Source organism: Psittacula echo, assembly GCF_963264785.1.
Source record: "Psittacula echo genome assembly, chromosome: 1".
NCBI lineage: Eukaryota > Metazoa > Chordata > Aves > Psittaciformes > Psittacidae > Psittacula > Psittacula echo.
In genome coordinates, this window is record NC_137735.1 from 56,043,633 (window position 1) to 56,060,018 (window position 16,386).

Consider the following 16,386-nt stretch of genomic DNA (forward strand, 5'->3'; position numbering starts at 1 on the left):
GGTGATGCCAAAGTATGTTTCTAAGTAGTGGAAACATTCAGAAGAAGAAAAATTATTTCAGCAAAGACTCTTGTGTCATAATGAAACATATTGCTAAGTTTCCAAAGCGAGAGACTCAGATGTCCATTTTGGTCCCATTTTGATTCTTTTTGCAGTTATTCCTAATGTTATGATTGAACCACTTGACCCATATCATATATTCAAGGGAAGCAGCACACTCCCTAAGGGAGACAATGGTATAACCAATAGGATTCCTGATGTTGGAGGCACAAGGCAACCCCTCAGACCACCATATGTGTCTGCTGTTGTTACAGAAAGACCAGTGATCAGACCAACGACTCAACCTACGCCCAGGCCAACAACTCGACCTACACCCAGGCCAACGACTCGACCTACACCCAGGCCAACGACTCGACCTACACCCAGGCCAACGACTCGACCTACACCCAGGCCAACGACTCGACCTACACCCAGGCCAACAACTCGACTGACAGCAAGGCCAACCACTAGGTATGTGCCGGTGACAACAAGGCCAGTGACAAGGCCTCCACCTCCAACACCACCTCAACCTACAACATTAAGACCTACACTACCACCACAAACAACTCCCCTGCTAACAACTGAAGAGCCTTCACACATTCCCATTGAAACTACATCTTCCCAAGGAATTACAGATGACAACAGGATCCAAGTAGATCCTCAGAAACCCCGAGGAGATGTGTTCAGTAAGTAATTTTACATATCCTTCCATTTATCAGAATTGTAGATGCAGTGAGGTGAAAGCATGCATATACTGTTTGAGGTTTTTGGAACACTTTATCAGTGAGAACAAAGACATGAAACTGAAAATGGTCATAAGGTAAAGCTGCACAAATGATTTCATTACCTACCAAAAATGTGGGGAGAAAGTTCTGAATCAGTTCAACCAAAACTTTAATTTTTCTTTTCTTCCTGTGATTATTTGTGTGTATATTGTCTTGTATAAGCAGTTAACCTGATTATGCCTGCAGACACAAGTTTTGGAGAAATTAAAGACATCTTACTGAAGAGTATTGAAATGCAACATAACTCATAAATGGTAAATGGATTAAAATTCAGGGAGCTGGGAGTCACTCTTGGCATATTTCCATACCTTTAAGAATGGTAAGAAGTAGGAGCATGTCTGATTACCTAAAGACTGTTATATCACCTGTAGTGTATAAATTCAAATAGGTTTGGATGTTTATGACTAGGCAATGGGAAAATTGTATAAAAATAGCAGAGGCTAATTTTATAGACCGCAGCTATGAAAACAGATACATGAAAAGCTGAAGATAGTAAAGCTTTTCATAGCATGAACACATATCATTTTAAGAGCTTCTCTGAAATCAGCAGCACCATTTCTACACCAGCTTCAGTGCATACCACAGAAGACATTACTGGCATATGCAGGAGTTACACATATCTGCCAAGAAATACTCAACACCCGATTTCTGCATCTAATTTTAGAGCCAGGGAGGGTGGTTGGATCAGTCCTTCTCCTTCAGCTTGTAGTACAATAAAGCTGCTGAAGCGATGTAGTAGGAGGAAAAGTTTGCTGTCTCAGAGCAGGTGTACAAGCAATGTGGGAGTGTTTTCCGGTTGTTTTGGCATCTGTGCCTGTGCAGTAACTTCTTGGGCTATGTTCTCATATGTTATTACACAGGGAGATTTTTTGTTCCTTGTGAGAAATGGTTTGTTTTCCCTGTTGACAATCTATTGCAGACAGTTCAGTAAATTTAAAATAGAGACAAAAGCTGATGTAGAATTTGGGAAAATAAATCCTGGTACTACTCATAGGAGTGTGCTTTTGGTTTTTTCAAGGTTATTTTTTAAACAATCTCTATTCAGTTAGAAGTATAAAAACATTTTTATGAAAGATTCTAAAAACAAATATAGTAAAGACTCCTAAAACTCAATGTAATGGGAACCAGTCATTCTGTGGCAATTATTCTAGACTCTAGCGTTACACTTCCCAGGTGTCTCATGTTGCAAGTGTTATCTTGAATTCTTAATCAGAGGGATAGTTTTAAGCTATTTTCGTGGCGTTATAACAATCCCCTGTATAAAGCTTATCATGTACAATTAGTCTTTCTGGATTGTCCCTAGAGGCTAGATTTTGAAGTTAATGCTTTCAGTACGTATGTTTCAGATATGGCGGTTTGGGAAGTAGGAAGGTGGAAGTGTTTTAAGTTTGGTTTCTGACTGTAAGCTTACATTATGGTACATATAACAAACATGGCAAAAAATAATCTTTGCAAAGTGTTTAGCAACTATTTAATTAGGTCAGCTGCCACCCTTTGAGGCTGGTGATATATAGCTTCAAAGCTTTCATGCACAATACAGCAGGATTTCATCAGGTCAAGCTCCAACAACTGTTACGGACCTCAGTAGGTAATAAAGGGACAGACAGCTCCTCAGATCAAGTCAATAGATACGTGTCATTAATCCCATATTATTTTTGCTATTCCCTGCTAAAGATATACTTGATACACACATGTGCATGACATAACCGTGTGACTAAAGGCATACTCCACTTGTGCTCTAGATTATAGGAGTTTGCATGATGCTAGTAATGTGATCCTTAATGAAGCTGATGCCTTTCCTCCTCTCTCTTTTATCTCTTATTCTCTCATTTCCACTCTTTTTTCCCCCTCTTTTAACTTCTGTCCACTTTGAAAGTATCATCTAGGTAGTCACTTAGTCCCCTCCCACCTTCTTGCCCTCCGGAGGCATTTATATAGTGAGTGCATAAAATCCTTTGTTTAGGATGTGAAACCTATAGCTGGGTGCAAACCAGTTCTGTTCCAGAAGAATGTGCTACCGTGTCAAGGAAAGCATTGCTTGTAGAGTAAGGTATTAATTCACCTACTGAATCCTGTTACTGTAGAAGTTTGTGGGGAAGAGAAGTAGGACTTCAGTTTTGTACAATATTCAGAAGAATTATGGCTGCTTCCTCATGTTGCCAAGGGCTGTTGTGTCCCAGAGATACAGAATTGTTGTATCACAAACAGTAGCATTTTATCACATAAGGATGGGCAAAACCCAGCACAGAGGGTACTGTAGCCAGCAACCACCAGCGATTCTGACCTTCCAGGTCTTAGTGTCTGCTGAGGACCTCAGTATTTGAAGTTGTGGTTTTAAACCAGGTTATCTTACAATGCATGGACTTCTTCCTTCCTTTTTTTCTCCCTCAGGCTCTAAACACTTAGACTTTGATAAAGCAGCAGGACAGTAAATGCTGCATTGTGTAGTGATCTGAATAGGTAGTACTTCTGTTAGGCAATCCATGGCAAAGGGGTTGTTGGTGTGCTGTGCACTAGCACAGGTGTACTAGCACAGTAAACCAAATCCTGCAAACATACTTGGTGGTCTAGGATTGATCCACATCAAATCTCTCAAATCTTAAGTTTTCATTATTTAACCTTTTTCTGAGCTTACCCTTGGTGACTCTTTATTTTCTCCATTGTTATCTGACCTGCAGTCCCACACGCTAAGTAGACTTGTCCTAAGCATTCATTTCAGAGCACTCTTGAATGTGCTGCTCAGCTGAAATCAGTTGAGGACCAGTGAAATTGGTCTGTTCAGTGGCTGCAGAGAGCACAAATTATAATAATGCTGATGTTATCTAAATGCCTTTGCAGTTTTTGAAAGCTACTGGGTTGTTGCTTTTCTTTAGATGCTTTACCCCTTTTCTAATGAAGCTGCAGTGACTTTAGGGAGCTCCTTTTTAGAGAACAAAAAAATGGGTATTTTTGAAAATTGAATTCCTACACTTGGCCTTTGAACCACTTAGTCAGATGCAGACAGTGGAATCTGGCACCAAGGATAATCTTCTCCTGATATGGATATGGGGGGAATGGCAATGAGGGAGGAATGCAGCAATAGCTTAATATTTAACTATTTCAGGGCTGACAGAAACTCCAGTGAGGTACAGAAGAATCTTTCCTGGTTACTCAGATGGGTAAAGTCTCTAACAAATAGAACAAACTGCTCAATAAGACTATGAATTTCTGCTGCCATCAGGATTTGTGTGAGAAGATGGAAAAGCATAAACTTAAAGCATAATATGAGATATCAGCAGACCAAGAACAAAACCCCTTATCATTGTTTGGCAGCTTTCCTTCTTAGCTCCTAAAAGCTAAGAAGGAGCTGAAAAGATTGGAATTAGGAGACTTTTATCATAACAGCTATTAAAAAATTAAAGATTGGATTAAAACTTGATTCTTTCTGATCCCCTTTCAGTAACTGAAAAGTCCTTAGTACAGTAAATGCAGTTACGTGATTCTTGAACCTGTTGAAAAAAAGGGAAATGCTAAAAGCAAAGAATGTGAAGAGGTTTTATTCCTTGATACCATTAGAGTAGCATGATTTTACAATAGTATTTTATTTGTCTTCTATTAAAGAAGACATTTATGAAATAAATAATGCATCAAATAAAATGTATTTGTCTTAATATTTAGACATTTAAGATGATAGATACTTTGTTCCTGTTTGTAATCTGGACCTAAACCATAGGATCTAGGAGTCATGCAAATGACACCTTCTGTCAATCTTGCACCTAGATCTGATACTCAAGCTTCTGTAGAGTACTTATTTTAGCTGTGTTACCTTGGAACTCGGCACTTTTGCACCTCCTGAATAGCTGCTCATAGAAAAGCACACAGGTTACTTTTCAGAAAATCTTCTGGAAAGATAAGTCATAAGATGTTTCGTTTAGGTAAAGGTAATCAGCCTTGTAACTGCCTGAGAAATGCTAAATTGGACTGCAGAGTGGTCACACACTAGCACATCTCTCCCCTTATGTGCAAATGGTACTGTAAAGGGTGAGTCAGTCCACAAAAGCCCTTCCTGAAATAATTCCCACTGCAGAATTAGAGGCTGTGGAGTTTTAGGCAACATATCCTGGACACTGCGGGTGTCCAGATAAAACGGGTGAAGTGTAACTCTGTTGCCCTTCTTTTTAGCCCAGCATATCTCAGTGTCTTCCCTGGAGGAACACAGGACGTATTCTTGTTTACCAAGTCTGACTGACCTCTGGACTACCCTTCCTTTTAGCTATTTTCTGCTAGTTCTGTGTGACATCTCATCACTTGTGGGTTTTTTTGGGGGAAGTGAAATTTAACAACTTTCAATGGTAACTATTCAGAAATCTTTGTCCTTTTTTTTGGTTTTTAACAAATGGGAAGCTTGGTCATGATTCTTGGGTGGAATGGAATTGCATAAGAACACAGTGATTGTTGTAAGGCAGAACACTGCATTCTTAATAGTTAATTGGTAATAATTATTACTAACATGAAGCTGTGCTGCACATTTTGGTCTGGGTTTGTAACACCAAAACAGTGCTTATTCTGCATTTACAAATAACCTGGCTTGTACACACTGTCTCTTATACCCCCAAACTGAGCAATTAGCAAGGAAATGAAACAAGAAAGTCCTACTGTTTTCCCAAAGGATTAAGAAACTGAGAAGAAAGCAGTCTTATGCAGTTATTAAATGTTCTCCCCCCACATTCATGTGTCTGTGAAGAACTTAGCTCATGAACTTTGAGAATATGGTAGTGTTGATGTATTGGCTCACTCAAAGCTTATAAAATTCTCCAAGAAAAAGAGGCCAAGTTTATATTTAACAAGCTTTATCAAACCATTGAAGTTAAGTGAAAAATACACTGATATGCTATATAAAGTACACAGAAAGGGCTTGGAAAGCTTGCAGAAAATAAATGAGCCAAATACTCTCTCCCACGATCGCCACTCAACATATTAGTTATTGCAGCAAAAAAGAAGTGTCCACATGAGTTGTATTTAGAGTCCTGCATCTCTCATGGTAATTCTTGTTTCGTATCGAGTGCACATTCCTTTAATTGGGTCTGAGCACTGAAGTGACCACTTTAAAGCTTTGCAACACGTTCTTCTAGAAGTTCATAACAACAGTGTTTGGGGAGGAATTTAGGGAAAAGTTTTAAAGAAATTTGTGGAGCTTTAATTATAGGCAAATATATCAACTTCCGTTTGGAGAATGCTTGTGTGTGTGCACAGATGTCTAAAATAGCAGTGCATTAGAAATGAAGATAGCATTTGTGCATGAATGTACTGCACACCTGTAAGGCTTCTTCACGTTGGTTTCAAAATTCTAATCATTTAAGCAAAAAAAAAAAAAAAAAAAAAAAATCACATTAAACAAAGCAGCAAAAAATACGATTGCGAGCAATTAACAGGCCATTACTGCCCAAGCCAGCCGGAAGTCCTTGAGGCTGTGTGAGCATTAATATCCTAGACTGCAAACAGACATAATCCAAAATCCACAAAGGATTAAAAAAGGAGATGTACTGATTCTTAAAATTACTGTAATATGAAGGTGTTAATCGGTTTCCTACAGACTTCAAGCATTTTATTTATTTAATTCTACAAAATTTCCATCCAAGCTCTGTAGCCTGTAGTATTGCTTTTAAAATACATTAGCATTTGGTCAACCTCTTTATCAGGCTGCTCATTTTGTCCTAATTCCAGAAAGCAAGAAGGTCCTCAATTCTTATTTTTTGTTTCCCTCTGTCTCCTACCTGTAGAAGAGCTCTTGCAGTGGTGCTATTTCATGTTCTCCTGGTGCAAAAGAAGTTCCTTCTTACCTTTGATCTGATTTCCTGAAAACAAGTCTTTTATTTCAGCTTGGAATTGTAAATCATCTCAATTCTTGTTCTCGCTTGCCTAAGGAGCCTATAAAGACATGAAGAGACTTAGTTTAGCAATGCAAATGGAAAATGTGTCAAGTTTTTAATATATATGTCACTTACAAATACTCTAGGTGCCAGAGGTGTTTGTAACATCTAAGGACATGCCTGAATTACTACGGTTGTTAATTATGCACCAGACCTGCCTCTAAAAGAGGAATTTCCAAGACAGCTCCATCCAGTGCTGTTTATCTCTAGTTGACAGCTGTCCATCAGGCATGACATCGATTTGTTGTTTCTGGAGACGTAGCCTGATACAGGGTCTTCAGAAGTAAGTGGAAGTCTTTGTAACCACCTGACTTTGGCAGCTATTGTTCCCAGAAAGACCTCTTAGATTTCAAGCTGTCCTCGCTGCTGAATGCTGGGCCTGTTAACCATGGAGAGGTTCCTTCTCCTAGAAGCTGAGAACAGCAGCTGAAGAGGCTGTACTGGAAAGCACAAAGTATGATTACAGTTGAATTCCAGCTTCCACTAGAGCCCCTCCTCCTCAGCTCTTGGTGCAATCCTGACCGGGATTTAGGGAGCTCTAATTCTTTGCAGCTAGATGGGTGTACCTTCAGTGGTGTACATGTGGGCCCCTCCAATTACAAACCTTTTGTTGAGATTCTCCTGTAAACATCTGTGGAAGGTGAGTGGCTCTGAACGTTTGAATAAGGCCTTTAGTATGGCTTTATTTTATTGAGAAATCACTATATTTAAAAGAGCATTTGGAGGGGAATAGTGTGCTTCAAGGTTAAAGCTTTTTCCTTTCTTTTTCTTTTTTCCCCGGTTAAAAAGGAGCTCTCATTTGAAAAGCCTTTAGCCGATTTGAAATTACCTTTTACAGTGCCCAGGTAAATGTTAGAATATAAATCATAAATCACATAGGCAGAAAGTTTATGAATCTTCATGTCAAATATAATTAAATATATTGACTTCTCCAAGAGAAGCACAATGCCCAGAGCTGCTCTGCTGTTTTTTATTGAAGATAAGGCAGTAGGTTACTAACCTCCTTTATCTCATTCATTTCTGAAAACCTACTTTTCTCACAGTTCCACGCCAGCCTGGAGTGAGCAATAATCTGTTTGAAATACTTGAAATTGAAAGAGGGATTACTGCCGATGAATTTGAAGCAAACGATGACCCAGGTAAAGATCATGTCTTGTGTTCAGGGCCTAGGGTTTAGGATTTGTTGAGATTTCTTGGGGGTTTATATGTTTTTACAGGACTCCTATGTCTTATGCCGCTTGTTTAAACTATGCTTTAATAAAAAGAAAAAACCCACCACATACATGAACCTTGTAGTTTTATTTCCTAACAGATTTAGCACAAAAATAGTGTGAATTGTTAATAACAACACTAGCATCCTTTTTATTGTTTTAGTTTTTCTTCTGCTGCATTTAATTTTTATTCTTAGTTGCTGGTGTCAGCCACAAGTGATATTGCTGTAGTTCCCCAAGCAAAATTATCCAAATCACTGCATTTTGGGGGTTTTTAGGGTGTTTTTGACCCATTTCTCTGTTGTGCCTAGGTGTGCTGCTACACAGCTGTAATTTTGACAGCGGACTGTGTGGATGGATCAGAGATAAAGAGGATGATTTGCACTGGGAGCCAGTGAGAGATGCGACAGGTAAGATACCTTTGTACAATCACATCCTGTAGTGAAGAACCGCCCAGGCTTGGGCTGGTGACAGTTCTCGCATTATGATGAGTTCACACAGCTTCTGTTCCCTTTAATTCTAGGACATATTTCACACTCTCACCTCTTCTGTGTGTGAAAATCAGAACTGAGGATTCCCAACATGAAAGAGCAATTGAGAATTTACACTTTTATCATACCTGGTATCTTCACAATAGGAATGCCTCTGAAGGAGTAGAAAATGTACTCAATAAGAGGTTATCTGTCTTAAAAGAATAAAAAAGAACAAAAAATGTGGACTAGAGAACAACTTTTATTTACGGTGAAACAAAGCTTATTTTTCAAACCACCACACAAACATAATTATTTCCATATTACTAACAAAATCACAGAATGTGCTGGGAATAGTCTCTGTTCTGCTGCCAAATATAATGTTCTGCTTTAACCTTGCAGTTTGATTTTATTGAATTCTACTCCAAGTTACAGCAACATGTATATAGGAAAACTGTTGAGTAACTGGAATGAAGACAAGTTAGGTGCTCACATGCAGAGATTGGGTATGTTTGGGATGGTAAAAAAGGGACCTTGCAATGAATATCAGAGGGAGTGCGTACTTGCCACTTGCAATATAGGTGAAGCCAAAGCACTTGTAATTGCTCACCTCTGCCACTGTAGCCCAGCAGAACTGCACATCTGCACTGCTGGAAGTTGGTTGTACTTTGTCCCCTGCTGATATTACTGTATGGCACTGAGAGGTTGGTTGTCCCTGCCTGTGAACCCTCCCCCCAGCAGAGCTTGCCCCACAGTGCTGGGGATTAGACACACATCTCTGGCTCCCCATAATGATGGGATTACTTCATACCCAGAAGAGCAGCCTTTGAAGTGCACAATGCTTACATTATGCGAGGGGATGGTGGACTTCGGAAGGAAACGTGCTGTCAGGCGGTAAAACATTACAGGTTAAGTTGAGGGAGGGTGAGGGCACTGAGAGCCATTTCCTTACGCACCACCTCATCACAGATGTCTGCTTTACAGTGCCATTGATGGCACAGTCATTTGCCACCGCAGCAGGTGACCTGGCACCTTTTCCAGGCTGTTTAGCTGGCTAAGTGGACGTGCTGTCTTCACTGACTGGGCAGGCCCCCTCCCCACCACAGGCATGCTCTAGTGTCTCCTGTGCTGCTTACAACACCTAGAAAGTCTCAGGAATGGCTCAGAGAGCAGAGCTCCTTCCTCCTGCAGATGAGAGAACAGGCAGCTGGCTCCTGCTTGCAGGCTTGCATTTGTAAAGATCACACATAATCCAAGCATCTTCTTGGTAAATGGATTTAAAACCACTTTGAGAAAGTCACTCAAAGCATCTTCATTACCTGTGCTCAAAAGTTGCTGTTAATACGTATTAAGTTCCAGAGCTATGATTTTTAACTGGCTTTTTTTTAGCCTTTTTTTTTTTTCCCCTCCTGTGCTGCTTCCCAGCCAGGGACAATCCCGGCTTTTCGTTTCCTGTGTATGTTCTGCTGCTGTTGACATAACCTGTTAAAACTAGTCCCTTGAAGTCACCCACCCACACCCTCCTGTCTGCAATACCTTGTTGCAAGGATTTATTTTCACAGCTTGCTCCCGAGTGTTTGCTTTCACCTTTCAAAGTTTGCTATTTATTGGTTTATCAGAATCTGCATTTTGAAAGGTGCCATGCTGAATGAAGCCTTACAAGCTTATCTTGCATGCAGAAAATGCTGATGTGAGGGGACCTTTTCCTGCAGGCATACATTGGCTTTGTGCTTACCTAAATCTGTTTCCCATTGATTGGATTCAGTCACTGTAACTATCTGAAACAGATGCAGTTAATGAGTCAAGGCAGTAGTTTTGTAGTGGTATAATTGTATCTACAACAAACAGGTACAGTTATTTAAACTCTATTATGCTTATTTTAGCAGTTAGTGACCTCGAGGCAAAACCAATGCATTAAAAATCCCCACAAAAAAAAACCCACCACCAAAAACTGTAACAGCTCCTTGGGCAAATGGATCCCACTTCATGTCCAAGTGCAGATCTGGGGGCTCAGACAGCACTGTAATACTTGGCTTTGTTAAATCTCATGGAGACTGAAGAACTTAAAACCCTATGTAGTAGTAGGGGACTGGAGACAAGGTTGGCTTTCCTTTTCAGTGTGCAACAAGCCCTGGTTCAGAGTCATTAAATCACACCTGAGGTGTGAGGTGGCTTTCAAAAAGAAGTTTTCAAAACCATAAAGCTCTGGTTGAGTAGTGGCAGGGTGACAATTTAAATGAAAAATATTTTTCTATCCTATAATAAAGACTGCGTATGGCAACACTATTACAGCCCTCCCAGGATTTCTATGTCATTAGTTTCAACTAAAGAGCCTAACTGCAAACTTTACCTTAAGTTCATTAACCTTAGGTTTGTTGGATGTTGCCGTACCTAGGATCTTCTAATTTTCATGTTCATGTTCTAGGTGTTTTTATGAAGGCACCTTTATTTCATACGTGATCAGAGATAATAATATGGTTTTGAATTAAGTGTGGAAGTTCAGTGACAAGTTACTGTTAGAGAAGACTTCAGGGAGTGCATCAAGTTAACAGCCATTTGGAAATCAATACTATTTCTAGCTTTCTGTATCTACTCCAGATTAGGAGTTTAAATTATAGTTAAACAAAAAAGCTATCTGTGTTTGCAAATGGATATGCTTTGAGACTTAACTTGTTAATACAGTTCCCAAAACAAGGAAAGGGACAGAACCATAGCTCAATTACATGGTATTGTTAATGCTGGCTGCCTCATTCATATGTCCCATAGCAAAAACCTGCAGTTTACAACGTGCATAAAAGTACACAGTAGCTTTAATGTCACTGTGGGTTTGAAACCATGCAGTCACCAAGTGGTTGTCAGAAATGAAATTTCCATTTTCAAAAGAGGTTTTACTTGCTTTGTAAAACAGAAATTAGATTGGCAAGACCTAACCTGATACTAATGTAAACAGAAGAGCAGCGCTGTAAAAGCCTTACCCCGCAGGAGGCAGGTGCATCAGTTCTGGTTCATGTTCCATAAACTCTCTGCCTGTTTAAGGCTCACTGGACCTTGTGGAGCCCTTTTTCAATGTTTTGCTTTTTTTAGTGACTCTTGTGCATTTGGTCCTGCAACACAGTAGCATTAAAACCCCCCCAACCACCACAGCTAACTGCTTTTTCTTTTGCAGGAGGGCAGTACCTTACCATCTCTGACCCCAAAGGCAAAGAAGGAAGAGTAGCGCGTCTTATCCTGCCGTTGGGCCACATGGCTCAGACCGGCGACTTGTGCCTGTCATTCCGGCATAAAGTGCCTGGGCTGCATTCTGGCACCCTCCAAGTCTTTGTAAGGAAAAACGGTGCTCACGGACCAGCTGTCTGGGGGAGGAATGGTGGCCATGGCTGGAGACAGACACACATAACTTTACGAGGACAAGGCATTAAGAGTGTGAGTACCAATACGGGAGCTGCCTTTTGATTTTTTACGTGAGACACTGAAGACGCCTAAGATGGGTGTAGCACTTGACTGTTTGTCTTCTGGATCCAATTTCAGCCTTTAATCCCAGCCAATGGAATCACATGAAGCATAAAAGAGTCATGCATTTTTTCAAATTAGTTTTATGCAGAAAAAAATGTCCCACCTGTAGCAGGAGACACACAGGAAATGACAAATTATCTGTATTGATCTACCTCATGAAGTTGGTGTTAAGGTAATCACCATGTAGTAAAGAGCAGTCTAAGGATAATGGCCTGGATCGAAGGTTCCTCATGAACAATGCTTCATGAATTATTCAATCATGAATAATGCAGCACCATGAAAGAGGAAGAATCATTCCCTGTGGATTCATAACTGGCCAAACCAGGGCAAAGATACTGAAAATGTCAATTTTGATAATGCTGGGAGGTTACATGTGCCATCTCCCACAATTTTTTGCTCTTTAGTATACCTGCAGCAATCAAACGAAGCTGTCTCTTGTGTGTCTCTTATATCATGGAGAATCTTTTAATACATGGAAAGCTTAGAAACACTGGGTGATAAACCAAAATCAAAACCTTAGCATTTTTCTTCAACCTCTGCTCAGTTTTGAAAGTAGTTTCTATTTCAGATCTGAAGAAGGGACTTGGGTGCTTCAGGACCTGGTTTGCTCTGAGTTATATATAAGCTGGTCTAAAAAGCTCACACATCATAATGTTCACTGTAGGAGCAGGCTACAACACACACACACTGTTTAGCTCCAAAATTTATATTAGAGCTGTAATTGCCACAGATAATTTTCTAAAAACTTCACCTTAGCAATAATAACAAAGAAACAGAAAAATCAGACATAATTCTAAGCAAAATGAATGGGCTTTTGTGTGAGTCAGTTCTGATAGCCTGGGCTTCCTTACTGTTGAAACTTATCTTGACCAAAGCTTCTTTCATTTTAATTTATTTTTGCATTCAAATCGTTCTATTTCTCTTCCCAGGTTATCTTCAAAGGGGAGAAAGGGGAAGGAAGAATTGGGGATATTGGACTAGATGATGTGATCTTGAGGAGAGGACGCTGCTCTGAAGATCATTAGCAAAGACAATGGACCAGTACAGTCATTCTCCTCTAGCCCTTCTCATGCTATTCCTGCCAGGCTTTGAAACAACTGCATGAAAGAGAAGAAAAAGTTGAAGAGTTGACAACTTCACAGTGGTCTGCTAAGTGCAGTCTCACTGAAAAACATGGAGGAGCATCTCCCAGTATTCAGGAACTCCATTCCCATGCTGGTTGTTTCTATTAATCCTTACCCCTAAATCATATTTTGTATGTAATAACTTTATCACCCGTTAAGCCTGGTAAGTGCTCATGCAAAGAGCACTTGTGAAAAAGGGAGAATTAAAAATGGTGGCAAAAGAAAGCTCCTGCTCAGCAAGTTTTAGTGTTAACTGATAGTCTTTATCTTCCCATTGTGCTACTCTTTCATTGCTTAGATTTGGCACAGTGGGATTGATCTAGCTTCAGAGTCACCTCAGATTAATCCTGGACCTGAACTTTGGCTTACTGCCACCATCCTTTGAAGAAGGGTTTGCTTCATATTCAATAGCATTTATTTTGGTGTTGCATCGGTATTAACAAGAAGCAGTTATAGAGCGTAGGCTCTGCCTCCTGTAATATTGCTACTGCTGTGTTTTGTGTATATGTGTATGGTTATAACATATTTATGGTTTTAATATTTACAGACTGTAGTTGCAAGGTAATTGGCAGCTATGCTTTCTTATTGTACAAGACAGGAGTTCAGCATGTTCTTTGATCCCGCTGGTCATGCCAATAGTTACATTACCAAAGTCAGTTAATGGTGCTCATTGAAAAACGCTGGTGCAGTTTTTCACGTTGTAATATGCTGAAGGCAAAAAGACCAAACCCTTAGATGTAAACCAGCTTCTGATTAATGCTGTACAGGTTTGCATTTAGCTCAGGAGCAAGTCCCAAAGGGCTCTCAGTCCTGCAAGAAACTCCTGGTTCAGTTGAAAACTGAGCAGCCTGGAGAAGAAAATGTGCTGCGTCTTGTAAGTCTGCGCCTGTTGACCCCATCAGAAATATTCCCTTCCCACAGGAGACACAAGCCGAAAGGGCAGCCACATTAACAAATACTCTGTGAACAATTCAGACCGTGAAATGCCTTCAGTGATCTTTGTTAAATGTCCGTATTCCACCCAACCCTTCTGTACATAATAAACACTTTAGAACTAGAATAGCTATTAGACCTAGCTGGGACTAAATATTTATCAGAACTTTGGACTAATTTTTTAGGTATGTATCATGCATGTGGTGTGCAGTTTCCCAGGGAATTCTGCTGTTTGGTTTGGGATATTTTTAAATGAGGGTCATCACCATCAGTCATTGCTGCTAACAATTGAAATTTGACAAAGTAATTGTAACATTGAATAAAACGACAAAAGATTGATAAAGTGTTGTTTAGTGGTGCAGCCTTAAAGCTTCAGAACTAGATGATCTTAAGGTCCTTCCCAACCCTAACTATTCTATGATTCATAATGTATATATAGAAGGAATGAGTCTCAAATCTTTTTAATACTTAAATACAATATAAAGGAAATACCACTTTCATATCATGTTTTAAAATCATAATGAATAAATATTCATGTTAAGCCTTGCACAAAGTCCACAGAGACAAAACTGCAAGACTGTTAGAGATTGTATTTCCAAACCCTAAGTACTGTTCTGAAAGGATTTCTGCAGTTTGTCCCCTAGGACAAAGTAGGGTATGTACAGCAGAAGTTTCTTTGACCAAACATCCTGCAAAAGTGTATCAGCAAACATTTTGAAAAGGAAAAAACCCAATACATTTGGAAACATTTTTGAACTGTTTTGCTTCAAATATGATTGATTGTGATCTTTTTCTTATGTTACTTTGTAAGATGTCAGAAATATTTGTGAATAGTTGAAATACCTTGTTCTTATTTTAAAGTAATCAGTAAAGGAGGCTGTTACTTGTTACTAATTGGCAATCTTGTTTTCATTTCTGGATCAAACCTCTCATTTTATTGCAGTGAAATGAACCAAGAGATGACAAGTAGCTCTTGTTATCCGGTTTAAAAATAAAAGTGTATGACACTGTTTTTGCTATAACAAAACAAGAGCATTATATGTATTATTATATGTATTATCCAAGAGGAAGAATGACAAATTTCAACCCACCCTTTTTTTAGGAACAGTCTGACAAGTAATTTGAAAGCTTCTGCAATACAAATTTTCCATTTTAGAAGAAGCAGCAGCTATCATAGCTGTTCCATTCTTTGGCACCTATCATGCTTAACAGTTTTTTGCTGCTTTAGAAATGGCCCTTAGAATCCCATATTTGAATGAATTCAGAAGTTGAACAGAAGTAAGTGCTCAGCTGACACGGGGAGGACTTGGGGTCTCTGTTCTACTTCATCCTTACACTCAAACAAGTAACACCGTAAAGCCTTGTGACTTCTGAAGCCTCTGCTGACAGTGACCAGCCTGAGTCCGGCTCTCCAGGAGCTGCTCTGGCTGTAAGTCACTCACCTCTGCAGCTGGTTGTGCCGTGGTGCTGTATGTGTCACCTTCTTTCAGTGTTTCTGAAGAGTCAAGGCGAGGTCGGGTCAGTGGTTCTGCTGTGATGATCCTTCTCCAGCTCCTGCTGCTCCTGCCCTTCCAGGCAGCTCTGTCCAGCCACACAGCTCAGCCAGGACAGAGCAGACAGACTGCTGTCTTTGTGTGAGCCCCAGGGAAGAGATGGAAATATGGCCGGGGGTCTTCCTGCAATGTGGGTTCTAACTGCCCTTCCTGCTTTGGGTTTTATAAATAGGTAACTGTGCCAAAATAAATTCCTGCTTAAATACTTAGGCAAGCAGAAGAAATTACAGTAAATTAGCATGAAAACACTTATGAAACGTACTGTATAACCTCTTGCTAGCTTAGAATTTAATGTTTTCAATGACATGTTAAAATTTAATCCCCCCAAAAAACTTAAAATAGCATTTCTTCATAAGTTACAAGTACCATGACCAGCAGCAGTGTGCGCGTTTACTGTATTTGCTGACATCAATGTGAGTACAATGGAAGGGACCGACACAAACTTTTGTTTCATTTTTTTTTGTTCCATTCTATATGGTCACCCCACCTATCACCACAGCCATGTCATTAAGTCTCCAGTGAGTACTTTCAATAGAGCCTGTTCATTCTGGAGAAAAGCTGCCCTAGGTTTCCTTCAATAAATTGCATTACACTTGGAGGCCAAAGCGTTCGTTTCAATGTAGTTGGAGACTGCAATAACCACCCTAATGAGAATCAGATTAATCATGAGAAGACAAGCCTAAGTAGAAGAATGCTCATGACAGCAGCCACCACCATCCTACACTATCCTGTGGAGAAAAGATGCAACAGCAGCACCTGCCTCTAACGCAAGTGCCGGGTCTCTCTATACACACCCCATTACAGGTTGAGCCTCCCTGAAAATGAGGCACAGTAACTGTCACAAAGACA

At 39.9% G+C, this 16,386-nt stretch overlaps 1 protein-coding gene across 1 annotated transcript in view; it reads left to right on the plus strand.

The window, feature by feature from the left end:
- The window catches only part of NPNT (nephronectin), a gene marked incomplete at both ends in the record, with an annotated part of 44,363 nt that extends 31,411 nt beyond the window's left edge, over window positions 1-12,952 (plus strand). The window contains 5 exons of the mRNA XM_080624181.1: window positions 156-725; window positions 7,777-7,872; window positions 8,256-8,354; window positions 11,581-11,837; window positions 12,857-12,952. Of these exons, the coding sequence (XP_080480307.1) occupies window positions 156-725; window positions 7,777-7,872; window positions 8,256-8,354; window positions 11,581-11,837; window positions 12,857-12,952 (1,118 nt within the window). The remainder of the gene's footprint in view (window positions 1-155; window positions 726-7,776; window positions 7,873-8,255; window positions 8,355-11,580; window positions 11,838-12,856) is intronic.
- Between the last annotated feature and the right edge of the window lie 3,434 nt (window positions 12,953-16,386).